At 37.1% G+C, this 25,918-nt stretch overlaps 1 protein-coding gene and 1 long non-coding RNA gene across 10 annotated transcripts in view; one reads left to right on the top strand and one right to left on the bottom strand.

The window, feature by feature from the left end:
• LOC105482138 (arylamine N-acetyltransferase 1) overlaps positions 1-3,080 on the top strand; it is a 137,469-nt gene extending 134,389 nt beyond the window's left edge. For all 9 annotated transcript variants that reach the window (XM_071068569.1, XM_071068572.1, XM_071068567.1 and 6 more), the window contains one exon: positions 1,884-3,080. In XM_071068569.1, coding sequence (XP_070924670.1) covers positions 1,890-2,762 — 873 coding nt within the window. In that variant the 5' untranslated portion in view covers positions 1,884-1,889 and the 3' untranslated portion in view covers positions 2,763-3,080. The remainder of the gene's footprint in view (positions 1-1,883) is intronic.
• Positions 2,019-25,918, bottom strand: part of LOC139355905 (uncharacterized) — a 166,429-nt gene continuing 142,529 nt past the window's right edge. The window contains exon 3 of the long non-coding RNA XR_011607198.1: positions 2,019-2,369. This is a non-coding gene — a long non-coding RNA (uncharacterized lncRNA). The remainder of the gene's footprint in view (positions 2,370-25,918) is intronic.

Here is a 25,918-nt window from a genome sequence, read left to right as displayed (position 1 = left end):
TGTTCTCTCTCTGAGTGGTAGAACTTTAGAGCTTGACCAAATGTTAAGAAAGGGTGCTGGTGGAAGTTAGGATGAGAAGAAATGCAATCTAATAGATTTAGGAGAAATGACGTTGTCGACATCGAGAACAGAGAAAGTTGGAAACTGGCAATATGGGGAGGATAGCTGGGTCAGAAAGGAAAAATAGGAGAATGTAGAAGAAATGTTATGAGAAGGGAAAATAAGAGATGCTTCACTTATTATCATTCAACTGGCGGCAGCTCCCTTTTACAAGGTCATCCTCAGGCCATACCACATTACAAAAGAGTTATACCTGAGGCCTGTACAGCACTGTTACAATCAGAGTCTCAAAACATTAAGACTCCATGATGGCAGGTTTAAAAAACCTTTTCTAAAAGATGTAACAAAATAAGGGGCATTTATTTTTTTTTTGGTTCACATTGCCTGAAAGTTAAAAGATAGCTTTTGGCTTCATTGAGGTGGTTCCTCATTCTACCTTCTCTTGTTTTTTCATTTCTTGGTAAACTTGGTGAATCCTTTGTTAGTGTTGTTCTTCAATAGGTTCTCACCAATAGCTTTGAATGAATACCCCACCAGCTTCTACTCACCAATAGCTTTGAATGAATACCCCCCAGCTTCTACCTTGTAGCAGAATGTACACGCTGAGGTTTCAGAAACAGTTCCTCAATGAAGTCTCAGCTCTACACAGGGCATATGTTGTCCATGAGTTGAGCACTGGTCGTAGAGCATATGTGTTCAAATTGGTTCCACCTAGTTCATGTGACTGTCCATAAGGCGCAATATGGGCAGCCTATCCTCTATACAGTAGCCAGAAAGATCACTTTGATTGTAGCAAACATTGCTCAATCACAACCTTTCTGTCAGGCCTCTCTCATTTACATTTCTCACTTCACTTAGAGTAAAAGCCAAAATGCCAGTCTTAGCTCCAAGGCTGCAGTGGCCTGTCAGATCTCATCTCAGTCCACTCTCCTTCTCACTCACGTGCTCCAACTGCCCTGGCTTCCTGAACGTTTTTTGAATGCTCAAGGCATTTTCCAGCTTAGGGCCTTGTTATTTTCTGTTCTCCTGCTTGGAACAATCCTCCTCATGCATATCCTTAGGCCTTATTCTCTGGCATGCTTCAAATCTGAGTTTTTTTTTTTTTTTTTTAAACCAACTAATTTGAAATTGGAGCTCTCCCTGTACACTTACTAAATCCTTTCTTTAGTTTTCCCAGGGCAGTAGTAGATTTTACTACAATCTAACAGACTGCATGTTTTATCCACGTATTCAGTTTCCTATGTATGTCACTCCAACTCCCACTATAAGATTTTTGAGAGTAAACAAGCACTAGATCAGTAGGAAACACATTATAGCTATTCAGTAAACTGTTTCTTGAGTTAATCAATCAATGGATGAGTGAATCAATACAGTTCTTTGAGTGGGAAACTTTGTATAAGCCTCAGCTAAAAGGGAAATTGAGTGGGTCAGGTACCACAGATACTATACACTCTATTGCATGATTCTCCTGCCTGCATCAGAAGATGTTTGTAAGCCTATTTTAATAAATACCAATTGGAATCTCTCTTTTGTTAATGACCAAGAGAACCATGAACAAGCTGTTTATCATTTGACTCATCATTTAGTCTTGATTTCCAACTTCTCACACTTGAAAGAAGACATAATACATTTCTTACAGGATTCTGGGACTATTAACTGAACTTATGTGTCTAAAAGGAATTTATATAATAAAAGCACTAGAAATAATTATTATGCTTATAAGCATTGTATTTTTACATATTTAAAATATAGCCATAATTAGCCTACTCAAATCCAAGTGTAAAAGTAATATGATTTGCTTTCGTTTTGTTTTCCTTGCTTAGGGGATCATGGACATTGAAGCATATCTTGAAAGAATTGGCTATAAGAAGTCCAGAAACAAATTGGACTTGGAAACATTAACTGACATTCTTGAGCACCAGATCCGAGCTGTTCCTTTTGAGAACCTTAACATCCATTGTGGGGAAGCCATGGACTTAGGCTTAGAGGCCATTTTTGATCAAGTCGTGAGAAGAAATCGGGGTGGGTGGTGTCTCCAGGTCAATCATCTTCTGTACTGGGCTCTGACCACTATGGGTTTTGAGACCACGATGTTGGGAGGGTATGTTTACAACACTCCAGCCAAAAAGTACAGCACTGGCATGATTCACCTTCTCCTGCAGGTGACCATTGACGGCAGGAACTACATTGTCGATGCTGGGTTTGGACGCTCATACCAGATGTGGCAGCCTCTGGAGTTAATTTCTGGGAAGGATCAACCTCAGGTGCCTTGCATCTTCCGCTTGACGGAAGAGAATGGATTCTGGTATCTAGACCAAATCAGAAGAGACCAGTACATTCCAAATAAAGAATTTCTTAATTCTGATCTCCTAGAAGACAGCAAATACCGAAAAATCTACTCCTTTACTCTTGAGCCTCGAACAATTGAAGATTTTGAGTCTATGAATACATACCTGCAGACTTCTCCAGCATCTGTGTTTACTAGCAAATCATTTTGTTCCTTGCAGACCCCAGATGGGGTTCACTGTTTAGTGGGCTGCACCCTCACCTATAGGAGATTCAATTACAAGGACAATACAGATCTGATAGAGTTCAAGACTCTGAATGAGGAAGAAATAGAAAAAGTGCTGAAAAATATATTTAATATTTCCTTGGAGAGAAAGCTTATGCCCAAACATGGTGATAGATTTTTTACTATTTAGAATAAGGAGTAGGCTGGGCGTGGTGGCTCACGCCTGTAATCCCAGCACTTTGGGAGGCCGAGGTGGGTGGATCACGAGGTCAAGAGATCGAGACCATCCTGGCTAACATGGTGAAACCCAGTCTCTACTAAAAACACAAAAAATTAGCTGGGTGTGGTGGCGGGCACCTGTAGTCCCAGCTACTCGGGAGGCTGAGGCAGAAGAAGGTGTGAACCTGGAAGGCGGGACTTGCAGTGAGCCGAGATCGCGCCACTGCCCTCCAGCCTGGGTGACAGAGTGAGACTCCATCTCAAAAAAAAAAAAAAAAAAAAAGAATAAGAAGTAAAACAATCTTGTGTATTTGTCACCCAGCTCACGAGTTATCAACTGATGACCTATCATGTATCTTCTGTACCCTTACATTATTTTGAAGAAAATCCTAGACATCAAATCATTTCACCTATAAAAATGTCAGCATATATAATTAAACAGCATTTTAAGGAAACAGAACCACAAACCTTTTCAAATAATAAAAATAAAGGTATTTTGAAGATGGCCTGTGGCTATCTTGGAAATCGGTGATTTATGCTAGAAAGCTTTTAATGTTGGTTTATTGTTGAATTCCTAGAAAAGTTTTATTGGTAGATGAGTAAATAAAATATTGTGAAAAAACTTATTGTCTATAAAGTATATTCAAACATTGTTGGCTAATATAATTTGAATTAAAATGGTTTTTTGGAAGACTTACGATATTATGGGGCTACATAATTTTTCCTGAATGTTCTCTTCCTCTGATCTTTCTTGTCTCTTAAATTATTTTACTTCCTTGTGCTCTTTGCCATATGAGAATGAACATGAGCTTTTCTTGTGTAGATCTGAGTTGAAATCCTGTGGACACTGGGTGAATTACTTTTTGTATCTCTAGCTCTGACTCCTTAGGCATAAAATAGGAATAATGCTTTTACAGTTCAGTGGCAGAACTAAACTCCCAACACATATTTGTTATATGGATCTTTTAATAATGTCAGTCATGTTTTTGGTACTAAGTCATTATTTAATAAAAGTTATTCTTCTATCTTGCTTGCCCCCACCTCCTGCACCCCTGTCATCTGCCTGCTTCTTTCTTGATTAAATATTGGTAAGATATTAGATGCCCAAGATCTAAGAGTGCTTCAGAATCTGAATCTTTGCTTATCTATAATTCAGATTTTCTGTTTGTGGATTTCCAGTATCAGGACTATAGTTTAACTTGCAGACTTGATCTTACACTATTCTCCCTCTTCAACTTGTGATCATTGTAATAAGGTTAAGAGAAAGGCCGGGACTAGAATGAAGAAATTTTAGTTAAGAGAACAAGGTACGTTGTAACATGGGTATTTTATGCGGCAATATAACAGTTGGGAGTTGCTGGTGTGGGTGGATATCTTACAAAGAGGTAGAAATGAGACATGGCCTCAGTGGGAAGGAAGGATGAAAGATACATTTTGGTATTTGATGGCTTGCCATCTTCCTTACTGTACTGGCCTTTTTCAACTCTGCTGCTATCTGGCAGCAATGCCAGGTCACTTCTTGTACTCTTGGGCAGAAATGAGTTTTTCACTTTCTGACCAGGACCATGCCTATGGAGTAGATGTTGACAAGAAACACTGAGCAGAACAAAATGTGGCTCAAGGAGAATGGCACAGTTTTGTTCAAATGAATCAAGGAAGTCTTATCGCACAAGAGTATCCTGGAACTGAATGCAACTGATTTTTTAGAAAAAAATATCACATACGGAAAAAAAAAATAACCTGGAATATGTTGAAAGACATGTATATAATATTTAGCATCTAGATTGATGACTTCTGCCCTGACTATGCAATGTTAACTTTTCTCAAGTGAAATCTAAACGAGTGAAGGAGAATAATCTTGCCAATTCACTTGGTCAGAGATCTTAAGATGACTCATAATTACTTGTGTCTGTCCAAACTATTGTCTCTGTTTTTAGTGGCCCCTTGGAGATTAGAATGTGCCATGTCCTGTCAAGACCCCAAGACAAGTAAGGCAGAATCCAAACACTTTATATGTAGCTGGAAATGTGGGGGTGTTGGATGTATATTTCAGTTTCTTCTATCATGATGGTGAAGCTGAGTGTGAACCTTTATCTTCCATTCTCAGCACTAAGCCAGGGAGGAAATCTGTGACAAATGCCTCTACTAGTGTTTAGGTTGTACTCTCGTGGGGAGAGAGCTACTAGAAGTTGGCCCAATTGTATATTTGCCAGTTTGTTTCCAGTGTCTAGGGCCACTCAGAAATGCACAGCCCCATTGATTCCCAGGCTAGGTCATTAAAGAGACAGTCCCTTCTATGAGCACTACACAAGTTGTGGCAGTTGGTGTGTGGATCAACTACCTCTAAAAAATATGGGTAGACTTGGAATAATCACTGGAGGGAGCTAGAGGAAAGGCTCAGGAGGTGATATCCTTCAGCTCAGGCTTTTGGAGGGTTACTGTTTGTCTACCCCATTGGCTCACCAATACAAGTTCAATGGAAGTCAAGCTGCCAAGTAGCCACTTAAAAAATGTGCAATAGGCTGGGTATGGTAACTCATGCCTGTAATTCTAGCACTTTGGGAGGCCGAGGCAGGTGGATCACCTGAGGTCAGGAGTTCGGGACCAGCCTGGTCAACGTAGTGAAGCCCGTCTCTATTAAAAATACAAAAATTAGCCATGTGTGGTGGTGGGTGCCTGTAATCCCAGCTACTCAGGAAGCTGAGGCAGGAAAATTGCTTGAACCCAGGAGGGGGAGGTTGCTGTGAGCCAAGATCACACCATTGCACTCCAGCCTAAGCGACAAGAGCAAGACTCTGTCCAAAAAAAAAAAAAAAAAGTGCAATAAACCCCTTCTGGAGAAAAAAATTGGGGCTGTGCATTCCAGCCTTTTTTTTTGTGCACTACACCCAGAAAGCATATTCTATGGAAACCCCATCTTTGTTCTGTGACCTAGAGAAACACATATGCCTAGTTTCCTTTACTATTAGTGCCAGGAGGCTTAGGATGCTGTCCTTCATGTGGAAGCTGTAAAAGTTGGGGCATAAGGAAAATAACTGCCAATTGAAAATACTATTTTCAATTGTATTCTTCAAACCTATTCTTCAAACATGAAGGGAGATAAAACCCAAAGACAAACAAAGCTAAAGAAGTCATCACCACCAGACTTGTCTTACAAGAAATGCTAAAGGGATTTCTTCATCTGAAAGGAAAGGACGCTAACATGCAACAAGAAAATATGTGAAGGTATGAAACTCATGGGTGAAAGTAAGTACACAGACAGATTTATAATATTCTAAGAGTGCAATTGTGGTGTGTAAACCACAGTATCTTTAGTATGAAGACTAAAAGACAAAGCTACCAAAACTAATGACAACAATTTGTTAGGAGATGGGCAATATAAAATGATGTAAATTGTGCCAACAAAAAGTCAATATACGGGAGGCATGGAGTAAAAGTGCAGAGTTTTAAACTTTTTTTATTGGCTTCCTTTCTTTGTGCTGAATGTTAAGTTTCCATCAGTTTAAAGTAACTTGTTATAGCTCTAAGATTTTTTGTAAGCCTCATAGTAACTGCAAAACGAAAGGTTGTCATAGACATACTAAAAATAAAAAGAAAGTAATTAAAACACACTCCCAGAGAAAATCACTTAACCACAAAGGAAGATGGGAAGGAAGGAAGAACAGAATTAAAAACAATCAAAGCTGGGCATGATGGCATGTACCGACAGTCCTAGATACTCAGGAGGCTAAGGCAGGAGGATCACTTAAGCCCAGGAGTTAAAGGATTCAGTTAGCTATGATCACATCAATGCATTCAAAACTTGTTGACAGACAGCGACCTTGTCAAAACAAAATAATATAAAATAAAATAAAAACAAAAAACTAGGCGTGGTGGCTCATTCCTGTAATCTCAGCAGTTTGGGAGGCTAAGGTGGGCAGCTCACTTGAGCCCAGGAGTTCAAGACCAGCCTGGGCACCATGGCAAAACCCCATCTCTACTGTAAATACAAAAATCAGCCAGGTGTAGTGGCACATTCCTGTAATCCTAGCTACTTGGGAGGCTTAGGCATGAGAATTACCTGGGAGGCAGAGGTTGCAGTGAACTGAGATTGTGCCATTGCACTCCAGACTGGGCAAGAGAGTGAGACACTGTTTCAGATAAATAGGTAAGTAAATAAATAAAACAGCCAAAAAACAAGTAACAAAATGGCACAAGTATGTCTTTATCTAGCAATAATAACAATGCATGTAAATGGAAAAAATTAAAAGATGTAGAATAGCTGAATAGATTTTTAAAAAATACTCAATTATATGCTGTCTACAAAAAACTCATGTAACCTATAAAGGCACATGTAAACTGTAAGTAAAGAGATGGAAAAAGACACTCAATGCAAATGGAAACCAAAAATGAGCAGGAATAGCTATATTTATATCAGACAAAACAGACTTCCAGTCAAAATTGTAAAATGAGGCAAAAAGGTTATTATGTAATGATAAAGGGATCAATTCAGCAAGATGGCAAGATGATATAACAATAATAAATATATATGCACCCAACATGGAGTAGCCAAGTACATAAACATTAATAAATCTACAGGGAGAAGTAGACAGCAATAAATAATATTAGGGAACTTTAACAACCCACTTTCTACAATGGACAAGTCATCCAGACAGAAAATCAACAAAGAAACAAAGGAGTTAAATGGCATTCTAGACCAAAAGGACATAACTGAGATTTGTAAAACACTTTATCCAACTGCTACAAAACACACAATCTTTTCACTAGTACACGGAACACTGTCCAGGATATACTATATGTTAGGCCACACAATGATGTCAACAAATTTTTGAAGTTGAACTCATATCAAGTATCTTTTCTAACTACCATGAAATAAAACTGGGAATCAATAACAAGAGGGATTTGGGAAAGCATACAAATACATAAAAATTAAACAGCATGCTCCTAAACAACCAATAGGTCAATGAATAAATTAAGAATGAAAATTAAACATTTTGTGACTCAAATGAAAATGGAAGCACATCATATCAAAACCTGTGGGATTCTTAATACAGCAAAAGCAGTATTAAGACAAAGTTTATAGTAATACATGCCTATCAAAAAGGTAGAAAAGTTTCCTATAAACAGCCTAATAATGTACTTTAAGAAACTAGGAAAACAAGAATAAACTAAACCCAAAATAGTAGAAGGAAAGGAATAATAAATATTAGAGCAGAAAAAAAAAAAAACAGTAGAAATGATCCACTAAATGAAAAGTTGGATTTTTGAAAAGATAAATAAAATCAACAAACCTTCATATGGATAAAAAAAAAAATACAACTGATGCCACAGAAATACAGTACATTATTGTAAACTATTATGAACAAGTATATGCCAACACATTTCAAAACCTAGAAGAAATGGACAAATTCCTGGACACTTACAACCTACCAAACTGAACCATGAAGAAACAGAAGACCTCAACAGATTAATAATGAGTTATAAGATCAAGCAGTAATAAAAAATTCCCCATCAAAGAAAAGCCCAGGACTTGATGGCTTCATGCTAAATCTACCAAACATTTAAAGAAGAACTAATACCAGTTTCACTCTAACTCTTCAGAAAAAATGAAGAGAATGAAATCTAAATTAATTCTCTGAGCGCAGTATTACCCTGAAACCAAAACCAGAAAAGGACACAGAGAAAAAAGAAACCTACATGCCAATATGCCTGATGAACACAGATGAAAAAAATTTTCTACAAGATACTAGCAAACTGAATTCAACAACACATGTAAAACATCATCACCACAATCAAGCGGGATTCCTCCTAGAGATGCAAATACGGGTTAATATATGCAAATCAATAAAGGTGATACATCACATGAACATAATCAAGAGAAATCATATGATTATTTCAATAGATGCTGGGAAAGCATTTCATAAAATTCAACATCCCTTAGTGATAAAACTTCTCAGCAAATTGGGTATGGAAGGAACAAAGCTTAAAACAATAAAGAATATATATATATATATTCTTTGTGTGTGTGTATATATACACACACAAATACAGAGCTAACATCATACTGAACAGGGAAAAATTGAAAGCCTTTCCTCTACGATTAGAAAAAAGATAAGTATGCCCATTTTCAGCAATTTTATTCAATGTAATACTGGAAGTTTTAGAGCAGTTAGACAAGAGAAAGAAATAAAGAGCATCCAAATTGGAAAGAATTCAAACTATCCTTCTTTACAAATGACGTGATCTTATATTTAGAAAAAGTCAAACACTCTAGCAAAAAATAGTTTGAACTGATAAATGAATTCACTAAAGTTGCAGGATACAAAATAAACATACAAAAATTATTAGCATTTCTAGATGCAAATAGTGAACAAACTGAAAAAGAAATCAAGGAAGCTATTCCATTTATAATAGTTACACAAAAAAACCTAGTCACAAATTTAACTTAAAATGAAACATCTCTCATTGAAAACTATAAAATATTGATGAAATACATTGAACAGGACACAGCAAATAAAAAGATATCCATGCTCATTGATTGGAAAAATTAATATTGTTAAAATGTATACATCATCCAAAGTGATCTGCAGGTTAAATGCAATCCCTATCAAAATTCTAATGGCATTCTTCACAGAAATAGAAATAGATTCTAAAATTTGTATAGAGCTACTAAAGACCCTGAACAGCAAAAGCAATTTTGAGCAAAAAAATCAAACCTAGAGGCATCACACTATCTCACTTCAAAATGTATTATAAAGCTTTAATAACCATAATAGCATGGTACTGGCATTAAAACAGACACATAGACCAATGGAATAGAATCCAGAATCCAGAAATAACCCTAGGCATTTACAGCCAATTTATTTTTGACAAAGGCATTAAGAACATACACTGGGGAAAGAACAGTCTCTTCAATAAATGGTGCTGGGAAAATCTCTACATTTTTATGCTGAGAAAAGAACCCAGAGTAATTTAATTTTTTGATTTAATTTTAATTACAAAATTAAAATGCATTAAAGACTTAAGTATAAGAACTGACACCATGAAGCTACTAGAAGAAACTATAGGAGAAATGCTTTAGTACACTGGTCTGTGCAAAGATTTTTTTGGATAAATTCAAAAATACAGGAAATCAAAGCAAAAATAACAAATAGGATTATATCACACTAAATGGCTTCTGCAAATCAAGGGAAACAAGCAACAAACTGAAGAGACAACCCACAGGATAGGAGAAAATATTTGTAAACTATACATTTGACAAGAGATTAATAGCCAAAATATATAAGGAGCTCAAACAACTCAATAGCAAACAAACCTACAAATGATCTTATTTTAAAAATGAGCAAATGATCTGAACAGACATTTCTCGGAAGAAGATTTATGAATGTCCCACAAGTACATAAAAAAATGCTTGCCCAAACATGGTGGCTCACTCCTGTAATCCCAATGTTTTCGAGGGCCAAGGTGAGAGGATCACGTGACGCCAGGAGTTCAAGACTGGCCCGGGCAACCTAGCGAGATCTGCATCTCTACTTAAAAAAACTAAAAAATAAAAAATAAAAAAAAAATTACAGAATTAGCCAGGCATCTTGGCACATGCCCATAGTCGAACTACTCAGGATGCTGAGGTGGCAGGATCACTTGAGCCTAGGAGTTTGAGGTTGCAATGAGCTACGATCATGCCACTGCACTCCAGCCTGGGTAACAGAGCGAAATTCTATTAAAAAACGAAACAAAACAAAAAACAAAAGCAGAAAGGAATAAAACAAAAATGCTAAACATTGCTAATCATCAAGGAAATGCAAATCAAAACCACAATGAGTTATCTCACGCCAGTTAAAATGGCTATTAATAAAAATAAACAAAAAATAAGAAATGCTGATAAGGCTATGGAGAAAGGGAAATGCTAGTACACTGTGGTGGGAATGTAGATTAGTAGATCCACTTTGGAAAATAGTATGGAGATTTCTTCAAAAACCAAGAAAAGGACTATGATATGATCCAGTAATCCTACTTCTGGGTATATATCTAGAAGAAAGGAAATCAATTACTGAAGCAGTATGTGTACTCTCATGTTTACTGCAGCACTGTTCACAATAGCCAAGATATTGCTTTAACCTAAGTGTCCATCTATGGATGAACAGATAAATAAAAGGTGGTATATATACACAATGGAGTATTATACAACCATGAAAAAAATGAAATCCTCTTGTTTGGAGTAGCATGGATGGAACCGGAGGACATCAAGTTGAGTAAAATAAGCCAGGCACAGACAGACAAATATTACATGTTCTCAAATGTGGTTACTAAAAAAGTGGATTTCATGGAGGTAAAGAGCAGAATGGTGGTTTACCAGGGCTGGGAAGGGCATGGAGGAGGTGGGGATGTAAAGAGGGTGACTAATGTGTACAAAAATAGTCAGATGAAATAATTTTTAGTATTCTACAGCACAGTAGTTTGACTATAGTAAACAATAATTTATTGTGTATTTCAAAATAGCTAGAAGAGATGTAGAATGTTCCCAACACAAAGAAGTGCTAAATGTTTGAGGGGATGAATGTGCAAATTATACTGACTTGATTAATACACATTGTATGCATGTAACAAAGTATCACATGTACCGTATACATATACAGTTGTTACGTATCAATAGAAAAGAATAAAATAATAAAGAAATTTAACTAAAAAAGACCTATACACTGAAAAGTATAAAACATTGATACTTGAAATTACAGAAGACACAAATAAATGAAAGTGTGTCCCATATTTGTGGAGAGGAATTAATATTTTTTAAATAGCCATACTACCCCAAAGCATATATTAATTCAATCCTTATCAAAATTCCAATTCTATTTTTCACAGAAACTTTAACAAATTCAAAAATTCACTTGAAACCACAAAATGCCCCAAATAGCCAAAGTAATCTTGAGAAAGTAGAACAAAGTTGTAGGCATCACACTTCCTGATTTCAAGTTATATTACAAAATTATACTAATCAAAACTGTATGGTACTGGAATAAAAACAGACTCATACAGTAACAGAATAGAATAGACAGCTCAGAAATAAACCCAAACATGTATGGTCAGCTAATTTTTGACTTGCCTCTAAGAAGATACAATGAGGAAAGTATAGCTACCTAGAAAATATTGTTAGATAAATTGGATATCCACAGGCAAAAGAATGAAAGTGGACCCTTATCTCACATAGATAAACCAAAATCAGCTCTCAGTGGATAAAAGATCACACATAAAACCAGAATTGTAAAACTTCTAGAAGAAAACATAAGAGAAAATCTCCTTGATGTTGGCCTAGCAATCATTTTTTGGATATCACACCAAAAGCTCAGGAAACAAAAGCAAGAATAGATAAACAGAATTACATCCAACTAAGAAGCACCTGCACAGCAAAGTAAACAATCAACAAAATGGAAAGGCAATGTGTAGACTGGAAGAGAATATTTGCAAACCATTTACTTGATAAGGGGTTAATATCCAAAGTAAAAGAGCAATTCATACAACTCAATAGCAAAAAAAAAAAAAAAAAAAAAAAAGCCAAACCAAACCAAACCAAACAAAAAACATTAAAAAATGACCTGAATAGACATTTTCCCAAAGAACACACCCAAATGCCTAACAACCCTATGAACAAAGGCTCTGCATCATTAGTCCTCAGGGAAATATAAATTAAAACCACAGTGAGCTAACTACTCACACCTGTTAGAATGACTATTTTCAAAAAGGCAAGAGGGAACAAGTGTTTTCCATGATGTGAAGAAAAGGGAACTTTTATACAATGTTGGTAGGAATGGAAATTACTGCAGCCATTACAGGAAACAGTATGAAGGTTCGTCAAAGAAATAAAAATAGAACTATCATATGATTCAACAATCTGTCTGCTGGTTATATACCCAAAGGAAACGAGTTTAGCCCCTTGTACTAACATCTGTGCTTTCATGTTTATTGTGGCATTATTCACAATAGCCCAGATATTAAGTCAGCCTATCAGCTGACAGATTAATGGACAAAGGAATTGCGGTATATATATACAATGGAATATTAGTCAGCCTTAAAAAAGAAGCAGATACTGCCATTTGCAACCACACAGATGAAACATGAGATCAGTATGCTAAATTAAATAAGCTAGACACAGGAAAATACCACATGATCTCATAAGCAGAATCTAAAAAATATTCAAATACACAGAAACAGAGTAAAATTTTGTTTAACAAGGGAAGGGAGGGGAGAAAAATAGAAACATGTAGGTCAAAGGGTACAATCCTGCAGTTATTATAGGATGAGATCTAATGCATACTATGATAATTACAGCCAGGTATGGTGGCTCACATATATAATCCCAGCCCTTTGGGAGGCTGAGGCAAGAGGATCACTTGAGGTCAGGAGTTCAAGACCAGCCTGGACAACAGAGTAAAACTCCATCTCTAAAATAAAAACTTTAAAAAAATTAGTTGGGTGTAGTGGTGTTCACCTGTGGTCCTAGCTGCTCAAAAGGCTGAGCCCATGAATTTGAGGCTGCAGTGAGCCATGATGGTGTCACTGCACTTCCGCCTGGGTGACAGAGTGAGACCTTGTCTTGAAAAAACAAACAAAAATTTAAAACCACATAATTATAGTTAATGTTGTATTGTACACTGAAAATTTCCTCAGAGAGATTTAAAGGACTAGATCTATTAGTTCCTTAGTAATCATAAACATAGGAATCATTTCACTATGTTTAGGTTTATCAAAACTTGTTGTATACCTTAAGTATTTTCAATACATTTGAAAGTAAAATTTAAATAAAATAATTACTGGGAAAGGGGAGCAATGCAACCTTAATGCACTGCTGGTGAAAACTGTATAATCACTTTGGAAAACATCTTGGTAGGATCTACTAAAGCTGAGTATCTGCCTCCCACTCTATGCCACAGCATTTCTACTCTTGGATATATGGCATGTGTCAACCAATAGACACATATAAGAATATTCGGCCTGGTGCGGTGGCTCACGCCTGTAATCCCAGCATTTTGGGAGGCTGAGGCAGGTGGATCACCTGAGGTCGGGAGTTCGAGACCAGCCTTACCAACATGAAGAAATCCTGTTTCTACCAAAAATACAAAATTATCTGGGCGTAGTGGTGCATGCCTATAATCCCAGCTACTTGGGAGGCTGAGGTAGGAGAATTGCTTGAACTCGGGAGGCGAAGGCTGTGGTGAGCCGAGATCGTGCCATTGCACTCCAGCCTGGGCAACAAGAGTGAAATCCCTTCTCAAAACAACAACAACAACAACAACAAAACCCAAAAGAATATTCATAGCAGCACTATTTATAATTGATCCAAACTGGAAACAATCCACATGTACATTAACAGCAGAGGGGATAAATAACGTGGTATATTTGTTCAACAGAATATTATATAGCAAAGAGAATGAACAAATTACAATTGTGCACAACACAATGTTGTGAAAAAGAAGCTAGACACCAAACTGTACGTATCACTCAATTCCATTTACAGATAGGTGAAAACCATACAAATCATGATTATACTGAGGATGGTGGCTACTGACTGGAAAGCGGCACAGAAAAAGTTTCTGGGGTACTGGTGATGTTCTCTCTTGATATCAGAGTTCTGAAGACATGCTCATTTTCTTAAAATGCATCAAACTTTATACCTGTGACTTGAGAACTTTTCTGTATGCTATGCTTGAACAAGAGGTTCATTAAAAAATTAAGGACCAGGTTCCATCATTCCATGAGATAATGGGGAGTGGGATTATTGGAAGAAATAGGAGGAAAAGAGCCTACCTTAGGAAAAGGGAAAGAGAGAACAAATATAAAAATCACATAAAGCAATTCTGAATTTATGTATTGGTCAATAGGGAAATATTCCATTTACAAACATTTATTTTACAATCAGAACCCAAATGTCTCCAAGTTGAAATGTGGTCACTTTAGCAGTAATAGTCCACATTTCTCAGCTCTTATCTCTACCCTCTAATATTCCTATGCCTGGAAAAAACTCTAACAAGTATTTACGGGAATCCCTAGGGGTATCTAACAATGTTACCAAGAATTTTCCCTGCTCTTCGGCAGTGCTGCAACTGGTTACCACCTCGTTCCTCAGCAATACCACAGTCCCAGGTAATCGTGCATGTATCTAAGCCCCTTGTTTCCACTAACTCTTCTGATTTTGTTGATGCAATGGAAATTTTTGAGGCCAAACCTTCATGGTATTTTGTGAGAAGAGTATGTTTTCCATCTTTTCTGTCATTATACGCAGAGAGACAGGAACCAAGGCTACACTACCTTGCACCTGTGGAACTAAACAAAGACCAACCAGATGATAAAAGTGAAGACGATTTGTTCTGAATCTGTGATAGCTAGACAGGGAAATACATTTCCCAAGTGATAAAGGCAGCAAAGAGATACTGCCATGGCTTTTACTGAGGTAGAAGCAAAAGTGAACAAACAAGAAGAAACATAATTTGAAGCAAACAGACATGAGCTTGATAGAAGGAAACTAACACATGGAATAATGGCTTTTGTAAAAACCTGATAAATACATTTGGTTGGTGCCAAAGTTACTGGCAAAACTGCAATTAACTTCAACACCAACCTAATACAAAATTAAATAGACCTACAATGTAATGAAAAAAGAACAGCACACCTGTTATGTGTTCTAGGATCGGCCGTTCAGTGTTTATAGAGAATCTCTTTGTACTAAGATTTTCACTTGTAGACAAATATATACCAGGTACAAAGCAAAGAGATGAAAACACCTAGGCTTTCCCAGAAACATGGGTGATTTTTACCATTTCTGGGCTTCAGTTTTTTCCTCTGTAAAATAGAAATAATATATGTGGAAATAAGGATAGCCAAAACCAGAACGGGCAGAGGCTCTTTATTCCCAGCTCGCAAGGGAGTCAGCCACCATCACTTGCACTTTGTCAGAGCCCGAAGCCAGGCAGAGGAGTGGGAGAGCTTTTCAGTGGGAAGAGGGAAGGCATCAGTATGCCTTGTATGAAGTCCGCTGGCATGGGAAAGCCGCAGGCGGGCTAAGTAGAAATGGGGCGTCCTGTGCAATTCGTTATGTTTGGCTTTCTCTAATTGGTCCAAAGTTGGAAGTGGGGACAAAAATTAGGGAGGATGTCAGTTATGAATCAAGTCCTGGTAATTCTGACCCAAATGTTACAGAATATATTATTAGTTATTAGTTTGGCATCCTCGATTGTCACTAGAGATAGTAATTTAGTCTTCTGTAAGCCTAACTTAGAGCAGCCTGGCTTCTGGCCTTGTTTTGTTTTGTTTTGGTTTTCTTTTTTTACAACTTGTAAAATTAGCTTCTTTGTACTTTTTTAATTTTTAAGTTCTGGGATACATGTGCAGAACATGCAGGTTTGTGTCATAGGTATATGAGTGCCATGGTGGTTTGCTGCCCCTACCTACCTGTCATCTAAGTTTTAAGCCCCGCATGCATTAGTTACTTGTCCTGATGCTGTCCCTCTCCTCGCCTCCTACCCCTTGACAGACTCTGGTGTGTGATGTTCCCCTCCCTATGTCCATGTGTTCTCATAGTTCAATTCCCATGTGTGAGAACATATGGTATTTGGTTTTCCATTCCTGTGTTAGTTTGCTGAGGATGATGGCTTCCAACTTCATCCATGTCCCTGCAAAGGACATGATCTCATTTCTTTTTATGGCTGCATAGTATTCCATGGTGTACATGTACCACATTTTCTTTATTCAGTCTATTCTTGATGGGCATTTGGGTTGGTTCCTTTTTTTTACTGTCAATAAGTAGTTGGTTAACTAGGCAGGTTAGTATAGGTTGTGAGTCAAAGTTCTATTTTTACATATGATCCGGACATCATCTGTTTGTACATTCAGTTTCTCTCGCTCTAATGTTCAACAGATACTTACATTAAAATATTTGATGTAGTCTATCAGTTTATTTATGGCTTCTACTTTTTGAATCTTATTTTATATCTATCAATATATTCATACATCTATCCATTTATTCTATTGTTTTCTTCTAGAAGTTTTTGGGTTGGCTCTTATACTTAGGTCTATAAAATGTTTTCACTTAAATTTTGTGTACAGTTTGAGGATAAAGTATAAGAAAAAAGGTTGGTTGGTTGATTGGCTACTTATTTATATTTAATTTTTTTTTTTTTTTTTTGAGATGGAGTCTCACTCTGTCACCCAGGCTGGAGTGCAGCAGTGTGATCTTGGCTCACTACAACCTCTGCCTCCCTGGTTCAAGTGATTCTCCTGCCTCAGCCTCCCAAGTAGCTGGGATTACAGGTGTCTGCCATCATGCCCAGCAAACTTTTTTTGTATTTTTAGTAAAGATGGGGTTTCACCATGTTGGCCAGGTTGGTTTCGAACTCCTCACCTCAAGTGATCTGCCCGCCTCAGCCTCCCAAAGCGCTAGGATTGCAGGCATGAGTCACTGCACCCAGTCAGATAATTTTTCCAGCACCCTTTGTTGAGAAGGATGTCTATTCTCTGTTGAATTACACTGGCATTTTACAAAGAAAACTGTGGGCATATTTGTGGGCATGTTTGTTCCTATTTGTTTCATTGACCTATATGTCTATACATATGCCACTACTACACTGTATTGATGCCTGTAGGTTTACAGTAACACTTGAAATACGGTAATGTGAAACCGATAAATTTGTTATTTTTCTAAATTATTTTGGCTATTCAAGGTTCTTTGCATTTTCACATAAGTTTTAGAACCTATTTCCAATTTTCTACAAAAATATCCACTAGGTTTTGAGATTGTATTGAATCTAGAGGTAAATTTGAAGAAAATGATATCTTAACAATGTGGAGTATTCCAGTCTTCAAACACAGCCTCACCATGTCTTTAGTTCTTCTTTCCTCCTAGCAACGGTTTGCAGTTTTTACTGTATGATTTAATACATTTGTTCATCTTCTAGTGCTGCAAGTTGTATTATCCAGTTTCAATGTCCAATTGTTTGTTGCTAGTGTATAGAAATAAAATCAATTTTTTATATTCACCTTGTATCTTGTGACCTTCATAAATGAACTTACTAAATTTACATGTTCTTCAGAATTTTTTATAAAGATGACTATTTTGTCTGTGAAGAGTTACTTTTTCCTTTCCAGATGTATGTCTCTTATTTACTTTCCTTACCATAATGCACTGTCTAGACACTCCACTACAATGCTGCATATAAGTGGGGAAAGTGGACACCCTTCCCTCATTTCTGATCTTAGGGGAAACGAATTCAGGTTTTCACCATTGGGTGTGACATTAGCCACAGATTTTTCATAGATGCCTTTTATCATGCTGAGAACATTCCTTTATATTCCACGTTTCCTGAAATTTTTTTTAAAAATCATGAATGGGTGTTGACTTTTATCAAATGCTTTTTCTATATCTGTTGACATGATCATAAGCTTGACTTGTTGCGTTTGTCTTGTTACTGTATTAATTAGTTTCAAGGAAGTATTTTAAAGCAGCAGTCCCCATCTTTTTCACAGTAGGGACCAGTTTCATAGAAGACAAGTTTTCCATGGACGGGGTTAGGGTAGGTGGGGCGGGGTGGTGGGGGGGATGGTTTTCGGATGAAATTGTTCCATCTCAGATCATCAGGCATTAGATTCTCATAAACTAGATCCCTTGCATGTGCAGTTCACAGTAAGGTTCGTGCTCCTATGAGAATTGCTGGTGCTGATCTGACAGGAGGCAGAGCTCAGGGGGTCAGGCTTACTCCCCTGAAGTTCACCTCCTGCTGTGCAGCCCGGACCTAAAAGGTTCCCAACAGGCCATGACCAGTAGTGGTCCAGGGGTTGGGTTGGGGACCCCTGTTTTAAAGCATATGGGAAGCATCCATGTAAGTCAGAGATATTGGATTTATAAAAAATAAGTGACAATTCAAAAATTGAGGTGCCTAAAGAAAAAAATAAAAAATGTCTTAAATGGCTTGCATAGAAATGCTTTCCTGAATTACAGCAGCATTCTCCTCTGCCCCCAAAGCCTCACAAGGCTGATTTCTGCCTGGACATCATCCCTGAGCTGATTGCTATCCTCCTCCCACTGCATTAGAAGCCTTTCTTATTACTCTCTCTACTTTTTCATGGTACTTTGCCCTCCTTGAATCATTTCATTAATTATTTGTAAATGCTTTTTAATATCCATGAACACAATGACCTCATCAGTTCTATCCTCCACCATATCTTAATGTTTGACAAACTAATTAGCCACACCTACTCACACTGGCAGTAATATGGGTATGAATTCCTGCCAGGAGGATTATTTAAAACTAAATATATACGATGTGATTTAACGGCCATGTCAATCCCAGCCTGTGGCTATTTATATGTGGATACTTATATGTGGAGCCTAAAAAGGTTTAACTCTCAGAAACAAAGTAAAATGGTGATTACCAGAGACTTTAGAGAATGGGGAGATGTTGGTCAAAGAACACAGAATTTCAGTTAAACAGGAGGAATAAATTCAAGAGATTTATTGTGTATCAGGGTGACCACAGTTAATGATAATAAATTCGACACTTGAAAATTGCTAAGAAACAAGATTGTGAGTGCTCTCACCACAAAAATCTGGAATGTAAGGTAATGTATATGTTAAATAGCTTGATTTAGTCATTCCACAATGTATACACATAACAAAACATGTTGTACACCATAAATACCATATATGCATGTTTCACTTGTCAATTTAAAAACAAGAATGACTCACATTGCCACCAAATTACAATGTCTAGGGTGGTACAAGTCTTTCATTTTCATAGGAAAAATTAGCCAAAGTGACTGATTTTACTAAAGCGAATAGGTAAAAAATATCAAATAAAGCTGAAAGCATATAAGGCTCTTCGAACATTAAATACAATTTTCTTGATTTTTCCTGGTTTAATCTGTTATGCTAGGGAAGAGGTCATAATTTTCAGAATGTAATTTCCAGAAGTGACTGTTTTATTACATTTTGAATAGATACAAGACATATCATATGATTGCATATATATAAAGCATAGCTATAAAATAAAAAGTTTAAAAAACAGAAAAATACCACTGCAGTATGTTTCAACTTTCTATTTAGGATTGGAACTGCTGGGTTAAAGGGGTGCACATCTCTGGCATTACTAGGTATTGTCAAATTATTTTCCAGAGTAGTTGTACACATCCAAACTCTCCACCAACTCTGTACAATGGTCCCTCTACTCCAATTTCTCAGATTTTTTTCACCTTTTCATTTGTAGTAGTCATATTACCTTGAGTGAGGTATGATAAGATCCAATGCATATCAAGAGAGACACGGGAAACGTTTTAAGGTTTTATTACATTTGTATTTTCCTGGAGAGAACACAGCACACACCTTAATTGTTATTTCTCTGGAAAGGGTAGGATGAGGCAGGGCAAGTAGGTTTAAGATTGACTATGTTGGAAAGTGGTCCGCCTGTGACGTTGATTTCACTGTGACATATACAGTTTAAAGCCATCCAAGGGCTCCAAATGTGAGTGGGTAAATAATAATTTGCTTAGAGGTAGCTAATAGGCTTTTAAATGGATGTTAAAACATTAATTTACAGAAGTAAAAAGTATGGCTATTAGTCTGCTGTTATTAATATGGTGTGTATTTTACTTGAATTTGCATTTTAATGAGTACTGAACTGATGGAATATCTTTCCATATGTTTATGAACACTGCTATTTCATTTGTGAGATGCTGACTCAAGTTTTTTTACTGTTTTTATTGGGTTATATATTTTTATTTGTTGATTTAGACACAATCAAATATGTTCTTTAATTTTTGAGACGGAGTCTCAATCTGTCACCCAGGCTGGAGTGCAGTGGCGTGATCTTGGCTCACTGTAACCTCCGCCTCCCAGGTTCAAGCGATTATCTTGCCTCAGCCTCCGAAGTAGCTGGGATTACAGATGCCTGCCACCACACCCAATTAATTTTTAGTAGAGACAGGGTTTCACCATGTTGGCCAGGCTAGTCTCAAACTCGCGGCCTCAGGTGATCTCCCTGCCTTGGCCTCCCAAAATGCTAGGATTACAGGCGTGAGCTACCGCACCCAGCCTGAACCCATGTAAGCCTTACAAGCACTTTCATGGGCTGCATTAAGATAAAAATGGGTGTCTCCCTCATTCCCAGTGAAGTGAGGAATTTTAATGTTTGACAAAGTAGTCCTAGCCCACTGTATGTTCTTAATAGTAGTCTTCCCAGTTGTATATTTTGTATATTTTGTAACTGTCTTCTTCCATTTTGACATCTTTTTGCTTTTCTATAGGGATGTTTTGATAAAGTTTTAAAATACAATGTATTCAAATTTGAGGCCATTCACATGTTTTCAAATTTCATTGATTTGCATCAATCTCTCTTTTTTTTTTTTTTGAGATGGAGTCTTGCTCTTTCGCCCAGGCTGGAATGCAATGGCACGATCTCAGCTCACTGCAATCTCCACCTCTCCGGTTCAAGCGATTCTTCTGCCTCAGTTTCCTGAGTAGGTGGGACTACAGGCACATGCCACCACGCCTAGCTAATTTTTGTAATTTTTGTAGACACAGGGTTTCACCATGTTGGCCAGGATGGTCTCAATCTCCTGACCTTGTGATCCACCCACCTCAGCCTCCCAAAGTGCTGGGACTACAGGCATGAGTCACCGTGCCCGGCTTCAACAATGTTTTTTTAAATTTTTTTTAATGCTTCGCATTTTTTTCCCTTTTGAAAGGTATCCTTGTTTAAGAACTCCATAAAATAAATATATTACATGCTATGGGTTTTAAAGTTTAAGATTTAATATTTAAGTCTTTGAGTGCTCCTGAAATTTATTTTGGGGTATGGTGAGGAGTAGAAGCAATTTCCTTCTGTCCTCCTCCTTCCCTCCCTTCTTTCTCTTTTCATTTCTGTAAACAACTTTCCCTGCATTAATCTTTTTGGATATTTTCCATTCCTCTTGATCTGGAATGTCACTATATTATAAAGTAGGGTCATACACACGTGTGTATATATATGTACACTCTATTTTGTCTGCTTTTTAACCCTTATGTAAATATTATACTTTCTTTATTGCTATAGCTTTCTAAGTCTTGAAATCGGGTAAAGCGAATCTTCACTTTGTTATCTGGAATCATTTTTATGTTGCCAGGAATATATCCTCTAAATTTTCTTTAGTGATAATCTGTTGGGTACACACAATCTCTGTTTTTGTGTGTGAAACAAATGTCTTCATTTCACTCTCACTTTTATAAAAAAAAAAAAAAAAAGCCACTGGACTGAGTATTAAAGTTTGACTCCTAGCCTGACTCTGCTTTTTAAAAAAATATGCAATTCTGTTTTATCGATTTTTATGACTTTAATAGTTTTAATTGACAAATCATAATTGTGTATATTTATGGAGTATGTGATATTTTGATATAGGTATACAATGTGAAATGATTAAATCAAGCTAATTAACATCTCCGTTGCCTATTATTTTTATTATAGACATTTGAAATTTAATGTCTTAATTTGTAAGGTACAATGCATTATTGTTGATTATAGTCATCCTGCTGCGCAAAATATATCAAAACATATTCTATCTGAAATTTTGTACCCTTTGACCAACACCCCAACTCCTCCCTTCCCATTGCTCTGGTAACCGCCACTCTCCTCTCTACTTTTGAGAGTTCAACTTTGTTAGATTCCACATATAAGCGAGGTCAGGTGATTTTTGTCTTTCGGTGCTTGGCTTATTTCATTTACCTGACTGTCCTCCAGGTTCATCCATGTTGTCACATGACAGAATTTCCTTCATTTTAAAGACATAATAGTATTTCATTGTGTACAGATACCACATTTTAAAAATCCATTCTTTTGTGAATAATGCTGCAATGATCATGGGAGCACATGTATTTCTTTTGACATATTGATTTCAATTCCTTTGGGTATGTACCCAGAACTGGGATTGCTGGATCAAGTTCAAAGTTTACTTTTTTTTTAGGGACTTCCATACCACTCTCCATAATGGTTGCACATTCCCACCAAAAATGTACGAGAGCTCTTTTTTCTCCACATCCTTGCCAACACTTACCTTTCATATTTTTGATAAAAGCCATTTTAACAGGTATGAGGTGATAGCTGTGATTTAATTTGCATTTCTGAACACTGAACATTTTAAAATACATCAGTTGGCCATTTGTATGTCTTCTTTTGAGAGATGTCTGTTCAAGAACTGCCCCCTCCTTTTTTTTTCTTTTCTTTTTTCTTTTTCTGTTTTCTTTTTTTCTTTTTCTTGAGATGGAGTCTTGCTCTGTCACCGAGGCTGGAGTGCAGTGGTGTGATCTCGGCTCATTGCAACCTCTGCCTCCCAGGTTCAAGTGATTCTCCTGCCTCAGCCTCCCAAGTAACTGAGATGATAGCCCATTTTTAAATTGGGTTATTTGTTGTCTTGCTATTGAGCTTTTTGAGTACCTCCAATATTTTGGATATTAATCCCTTATCAAGTGTATGGTTTACAAACATTTTCTCTCATTCTATAAACTGTCTCTCTGTTTCTTTTGCCGTGCAGAAGATTTTTAGTTTGATGCCATCTCATTTGTATATTTTTGCTTTTGTTACCTGTGCTTTTGAGGTTTATTTTAAAAACATGTTGCCCAGACCAATATTGTGGAGCTTTCCCCACTATTTTCTTCTACTAGTTTTACAGTTTCAGGTCTTTTTTTTTTTTTTTTTTTTTTTTGAGACAGAGTCTCGCTGTCACCCAGGCAAGAGTGCAGTGGCGTGATCTCGGCTCACTGCAACCTCTGCCTCCTGGTCCAAGCAATTATCTTGCCTCAGCCTCCTGAGTAGCTGGGATTATAGGCACCCACTTTGTATTTTTTTTTTTTTTTTAGTAGAGACAGGGTTTTACCATGTTGGGCAGGCTGGTCTCAAACTCCTGACCTCAGGTGATCCACCCACCTCGGCCTCCCGAAGCGCTGGGATTACAGGTGTGAGTCACCTCAGCCAGTTTCAGGTCTTATATTTAAGTCTTTAATCCATTTTTGTATATGCTGTGAGACAAAGATCAAAAAAATTTTTTTGCATGTGTATATAACCAGCTTTCCCAGCATAATTTATCAAACAGACTGTTCTTTATGGTGTGTTCTTTGAAACTTTGCCAAAAATCAATTGACCACAGATCTGTGAGGTGATTTCTAGGCTTTCCATCCTGCTGTATTGGTAGACATGTCTTGTGTCTATGCTAGGACCATGCTGATTTGATCTCAATTGCTTTATATTTTGAAAATGAGGAGTATGCTGCCTGCAGCTTTGTTCTTTCTGTTCCGGATTGTTTTGACTATTTGCGGACTTTCGCGTTTCCATATGAATGTCTGATGTTTTCCCTATTTCTGCTAAAAATAATATTGAAATTGTAATGGGATTGCACTGAATCTGTAGATTGCTTTGGGAAGTATGGATGTTTTCATAATGACATTTTATTTTTATTTCAGGAAGTTATAGATATGGCTCAACTTCCAGATTCAAGTGTTTCTGTGAAGATATCCGCTCTCAATCTAATTGTCTCTTGTTTTAGATTATCCTAAGTATACTTTTCAGATTTTATACTTTTGCCTCTGAAGTTCATTATGTCATGCCTACATATGGATTTCTTTTGTTCATTCTATTTAAGAATCAGTGAGCTTCTTGGATTTGACAATGGTAGATGCTTTATAAATTCCAGAGATTTTTCTGCCACTATCACTTCAAATATTGCTTCTCCTTTATTCTATCTTTGTTTACTAATGAAACTTCAATTAGAAATTTGATGAATCATACCTACTTAAAATACCAAGGTATGTTGGCCTTTCAAAAAATTCTGTCTTCCTGCTGTATTCTGGAAATTTATTTTGAAATAGTTTTCCGGAGTATCAATTCTTTTGTTAGCATGTTAAATCTGTTGTTTGACCCATACCTCAAGTATTTGTTTCAAATATTATTTTATGTATTTGAGAATTTCTATTTTCTCAAATCTTATCTTTCATTTTATGGCCTTTGTTTCTTACTGTTGTTTCAATCTCTATTTTTTAAGATGTCAGACATTCTCTTTTGTATTTTGAGTCTGGTAATTCTAATACTAGACTCGAGAGGTCCAGTTCTACTCATCATGATTTCTATTGGCCCTCCCTCAAGGTGAAATTTCCCTAATGTGTATTATTTGTGTGCATGCATGTGCACACACATGTGGGCATAGTGTCTGTTTCTTGTGTGCTCATTTTCCTTGGAACTTTACAAACAGACAAAGTCCTGAGTTCAAAGTACATTACTCCAGAGAGTGTTTATATTTACGTTGTGACATGTGACTGTGGGGTGCCAAGGGAGTTCTCGGGTTGTAGTTTTTCTGGACGATATAGGGTACATGAACCCAGGAAACAGACTTATGAAAAGGGATTAGAATTATCTGTACGTTTTATTTCCTTTTTTAGGCAAAGTCTTGCTCTGTAGCTCAAGCTGAGGTGCCATGGCATGATTGTGGCTCACTGCAACCTCCACCTCCTGGGCTCAAGCAATCCTTCTGCTTCAGCCTCCCAAGTAGCTAGGACCACAGGTGTGCACCACCATACTCAGCTACATTTTTTAGTTTTTTGTAAAAACAGGGTTTCACTATATTGCTCAGCCTGGTCTCAAACTCTTGGGTTCCTGAGATCCTCACCCCTTGGCTTCTCCCTTCTTGGCTTACTGGGATTTCAGGTGTGAGCCACTGTGCCCAGCCTCGCCACAAAATTAATTTCTTTTTCTCTGCCAAAGAAGAGGAAGATTAATCTCACTGCTCTACTCTTCTCAGGAGCATATTTCTAATTTGCTTCTACACCAGAGATGTAGCATTTGGAAACCCAGCCTTATGAGAGGGTTTTTTATTACTATCTGCACCTTGGATGGGCTCTAGGCTTATCTTCTGCTTCCCTCATTCCTCAGCCAGGACAATAACAGAAAATCAAGGTTCCCAGAGTTTGGCTCAGGCCATCAGTGCTCACTGACTGTCCTTGACTCTTGCTTTCTCTTTGTTTTCCACCGGTGAACATTTCCTGTTTTCTTTTCTGCTCAGAAATTGCTTTTAAATTTATTTTTAAATAATGTTTTAATCCAGCCCTTAAAATTGCTTTTGGTGGAA

The sequence above is a fragment of the Macaca nemestrina genome, chromosome 8 (genome assembly GCF_043159975.1).
Source record: "Macaca nemestrina isolate mMacNem1 chromosome 8, mMacNem.hap1, whole genome shotgun sequence".
In the NCBI taxonomy this organism is placed as follows: Eukaryota; Metazoa; Chordata; class Mammalia; order Primates; family Cercopithecidae; genus Macaca; species Macaca nemestrina.
Note: the sequence above shows the minus strand (reverse complement) of the source record. Positions and strands in the feature narration are given on the sequence as shown.